The following is a 5,000-nucleotide window of genomic DNA, read 5'->3' as shown; positions in this document are numbered from 1 at the left end:
TATGCTGAAGTTCCCTAGAAATCCGATGATCCCCAATGTTGAACAGAATAAGCAGATGATTATCTTCTCAGTATTTCCAGCTGGTGTGAATACGTAGATGGAATCGATGCCTTTATTATGGTGATGGTTCACTTGAGATAAATTGCTTCTTTGAGAATTATCCTCCATCCATGATTTGTTCTTTCCTTCCATGTTCAAATTCAACTGACAAGAAAAAATTGGAAATCAAACCACGAATTATTATTTGTGATAAAGCCGGTTGTTGTGTTTATTAACACAATGAGAAAACAAAGACCGTCTTTTGATGAATTATGGTCTTCACATAATGGTCAAAATTTATTCAAAAGGCTATTGAAACTTGGAAAGTCCCGGCGGACGCTTAAATTATGTGCCCCTGTGAATGGTCTTTTAATGTTAAATCCACAAATCTACTCATCTTTGTTTTTAAGGAACACCCAGGCAATAAACAATATTCACCACCTCATGTTATTTTAGATCCATAAGTTCATCTTTCTATGTTTCAAATGAATACTCTGGTAATGAACAATATTTCCCTTACAGAATTTTAGACCTATTACTTTTCAGCAGAACATCTGGCTGGCATTTACGTAATGGGCCGTTTTTCAATGTCCTTTAGCATTAAAACCATAAACTGATCCTTCTGTGTTTTCAAGGAACACTCGGGGACTAAACAATATTTACCGCATTCTGGATCTAAAATTTTTATATATTTTGTTTTACTATAATTCCCTGAAGGAAAACAACTTCAGCCACACTGATATAAAAGGAACTTTATTTAAGTGTCTAGTCGTTCTAGCGCTGAAGCACTAATTGGGAACACTGTAAATTGAAATTAACAATTAAGACAAATCAAGTCAAATATCTGTTATAACGAACTCATGTGAAAGTTTATACCCCGCAATTTAGGGATTAACTGTACTGCTCCCGCACTCCCGCAGTCGAATAATAAAGGCAATTGAAACAAGTGCTCCCGCAGTCCCGCAGTCCCATAGTCGAAGAATGTATGAAGTTGGCGTAACTAATGCCTCCGCAGTCCCGCAGTCATGAGGACTATGCCAAGCTTTAACGAACGAAGCATACAACATATGTGATGTGGACTTCTTAGTTATTTAATTCGTGTGCCGGTGTTAAAGCAAAAGAGAACGAAAGTCTCCAAATCTCGCTTTTGTTCAATGGCCCACTTTGGTATGATATGGTATCAATAGCGTGTCTGAATACATCGAGGTCCCATGTTTTATGAGTCAATAAATCAATGAGTCATGAGTCAATGAGACTCACATTCAATATAGCAATAATTTATTGATTAAGCCTAAGCCCTCGTTTCAGTGATTAGGCCTAAGCACTCTCCGAAATTTTAGCTTTCATTTTATGGTTTGGATAACTGCACTAACTCATTGACTCATTGACAAATAAATAGTGTACACTCGAATACATCGTTTTATGGACAACCCATCCAGGAATGCATGCAGGAGCAGCATTTGAAGACGGATATTTAGTGGCGGGATATTTTGAAGCTTAGCCAAAAGGGTTCCTTTTGTCTAGACCAATGATTCTTCCGATTTTGAATACACTTGAAAATTTATCCGACAACCCACCGCAAGTGCTATTGTTTTTGTCAGAGGAGCTTGACTATATTACCGTCCTCACGGGAAAGTCAAAGACCTCCGATTCTTTTGTTATGCAAGTGCCCAAGCAGTCAGAAGTCGGATCCTTCTTTTCCTCTGAAAATTGTAAGGGAACCTCTTTAAATGACAAGGAAACAAAGCAATTTGGTAACTTTTTTTTGCACTAAAAAATAGCCGAAAAAATCACCAAGCGTGAGCAATGGTAGCTGCATTTTGGGCAACTTCTCTTTTGTTTGACGGTCTGATCTCATTAGTAGCTTTAAGTTTTCGCGCTGAGGCTTCATAAAAGTCCCAGATATGTCATAGCATTCTGGGCGATGTAAGAAGAATAATTCGTTTCGAGGGAACTTCGTCTGAAACGTTGAACGTTATTCTATCTCTTCCTGACTTTGTGACCAGGGTTTTCGACAGTTTTTCAAAGTAGAGGACATATTTCTGAAAGCACCGGACGTGACATTTTTTGGCGCCGCAAGGCACCTTGAGAGCGCCGAAGGTGCGAGCTGCCTCTTCCCCCCAGGAAATTTTTGAAATAGAACACATAGAAACTCTGTTTCCAGTGTTTCTGGAACCCAAGAATCAGTTTCCTAGGCAAGGCTATAGTTCACTCAAATTCTCTCTGAAAAGAAAGTTAAAACAAAATTATAATGATAGAAAGAAACCAAACCCCTTAAATATTGGTATCAAAGAACCAGACATGGAATGGGAAACCACCGGACGAAACGTCCGGCCTCCGGCTTCAAACAAAAACACTGTTTGACCACTGTTTGCTTTTATAAATATTTTTGTAATCATAGTCTAACAGAACATCCAGCAACTCTTCCTCATGATAAGGGCTGGGTTGCACTTGTGGACTTTTCATTTAGTTTGCAAAAATGCTTGAACGAGTGCAAGATACTCTGCGAACCTTCAAAGGAACGCTCGTCTTACCAGGTGTTACGGGTAGATCAACACTTTTGTCAGTTTGTGATACCCTTTGAAAAATAAATAAATTGTTAATTTAAGAGCTTACACACAATATCCGATAAGAGTGTCGACGCACAAGCCTGGTCTGATTTATCATTAATCCTTTTATTAAAGGACTGGTCTCACAAAAATCAAATAAATGCTAAACTACCTGTCAACCTCGCCTGAGCTTATTAACGATGAATCTTTCCAGAATCCGTTTTTGGTGGAAAGGAACCCGGTTTACTTTTCAGTCTAAGATACTTGCGGGGTTTCAAAATACCGCCTTTTTAGAGAAGGAGGTTTTGTACGATTCGAGAACAACCAGTCATATCTGACGTATGGTTCAAAGCGTCTTCGCAGCTGCGTCATTTCAAGAATATGAGGAATGTAAGTAAACGTTATTCATATGCAAATTATAAAATTATCCATAACCTTCATTTTTGGACGCCGGAACCTGATAAATAATAGATTGTTTCATTCATTGCAATTCTGAGGCGAATATATTTTGACCTTAAACTTATTTTCGAACTCAACCCTTGCAGTAGAGTCACCCTAGAGTCGCCCCGCCTAACATCTACTAGTATCGATTTAGGTTGATGTGGGTGGGATTAAGATCGACCCCAGGGTGGAAGGAGCGGTTACCATACATTTGAACTGTAGTGTAATGACATTAAATGACAAGATTTACATGCTTGGTCAATTTACTTTTGTCAATTCAACGCGCTTGCAATTGATACCACAATCCCCTTCTTTTATTGAGCCATGGGCAGCCCCGGTTTCTTTAGAAACCCAGAGTTATCTAATTCACATCTTGTAGAAACTCGACTAGCTATTGCTTACTGCGGGTTGTGTGAATTCTTTTTCCCTTTTAATATTTGTCTACTCGTTTTTTTATATTGAAATAATTATCTGTTTGCATGTGTCAATAAACGTTGCTGTTGTTGTTGATATATTCAAGTAAAAACACATGTTCGCCAAAAGTCCCTTTGAGTGAAAGAGAAATAAACCATTTTCAATTATTTCTTGTGAACAAGATATTATACATAGCCCAGAAGATGCAGTATATTACTATGTTAACTGAATTCACTAAATGGAAAAAAAGACTCCGAGTGGTGCATCGTAGGAGTCAAACCCACGACGGTCAGATCATCCCAGCTGCAGCTCGGCGGATATTTTACCACCGACCAACAAATAGTTTCAGCGGCCCGTTTCTCGAAAGGCGGTCCCCATAACCTGTCGAGCCCGAAAAGCATTTTCTAAAGACCCTGTCCGATTGTTTCTAAGCCCCCATCCGATTGTAAACCGGCCTTTACACCGTACGGTTTGTCGGCCAGTTTTGTCGGGCTGATAAATCGTACCGTGAAAATTGTGTAAACCGTGTAATTTTCCTCCAAAGATCTTCCCGTTTGCCTTTTAGTATCCGCCATTTTGAACGCTTTAATTTTTTAAGTATTTGTGCGCGTTGCCCACTCACTTACCCTTTGATAGACATGGCGGTTTCTCTCAGAGTGTCGACCCGACTTCAAAAAATCTGTTGGAATGCAACAGATTCAGTTTTTAATTGCACCGATTTTCATTCCCATGAACCGGTCGTCCATCGGCTGTCAATACACGCAAGATTTGCACTCCGACGCCGTCGGTCCGATAAATCGGGCCGACAAATCGTACCGTGTAAACCGGCCTTAAAACGCCGGTCTTTGAGTATGTTTTACCTTTTGAAATACCTAATAGTAAAATGATTGTGAAAACTAAAAAAAAATAAACTAAAAATTCGAACTTCTTAAGATACAGATGGAATTGTGACACCTCAACACTTTCGGTACTTGGTGGAAAAGGGATCCAGGTGACAGCCGTCGTTTAGTGATGTCCACGTGACATTCTCACCCAGTACAGAATTTAAGACGATATATGTGGACCCCGATAATATCAGGAAGAAATGGTTGTTTTCAATTGAGCTAACTCATGGATAATTAGAAAGAAAATCCTGAGTGCTCCTTACATGAGTCGAGCACAGGACGTTTCCATTACCGGCTCGGATGTCTAGGTATTAAACATATTCTAAACAGAGTTATTTATTGCTTTTCCCCCTTACCATTTAGTTACCTTAACCGGGCACTTCGGTCTCAAAATGGAAATTACACAATCCAAAAAGACTCAGGAGTCAAAAAAATGTGAGTGCAAATATAAAAAACTGATATATTGTAGCAGATAAAATAAAGAAAATTAAAAACACGATTTAAACTTGAAAGTAAATATGTTTCGCAAAGTAAATAAGTAAACTGATACCTCTCTATTCTTTCTGTTCCTCCCTTTCGCTGTGTTTTGGTTCATCCACTCTTTCTGCCCTTCTTTCTGTGTTTTCTATCGCTCTTGCCTACTCTTACGAATCCCGCCCTTTATTCGCTCATC

The 5,000-nt window shown here is 39.0% G+C and overlaps 1 protein-coding gene across 1 annotated transcript in view; it reads right to left on the bottom strand.

The window, feature by feature from the left end:
* Positions 1-192, bottom strand: part of LOC138054766 (putative neuropeptide Y receptor type 6) — a 1,188-nt gene extending 996 nt beyond the window's left edge. The window contains exon 1 of the mRNA XM_068901172.1: positions 1-192. This exon is cut by the window's left edge and continues 996 nt beyond it. Coding sequence (XP_068757273.1) covers positions 1-192 — 192 coding nt within the window.
* Positions 193-5,000: the final 4,808 nt, after the last annotated feature.

This window comes from Montipora capricornis, chromosome 1 (genome assembly GCF_036669925.1).
Source record: "Montipora capricornis isolate CH-2021 chromosome 1, ASM3666992v2, whole genome shotgun sequence".
NCBI lineage: Eukaryota > Metazoa > Cnidaria > Anthozoa > Scleractinia > Acroporidae > Montipora > Montipora capricornis.
This window is presented reverse-complemented; position numbering and strand designations above follow the sequence as displayed.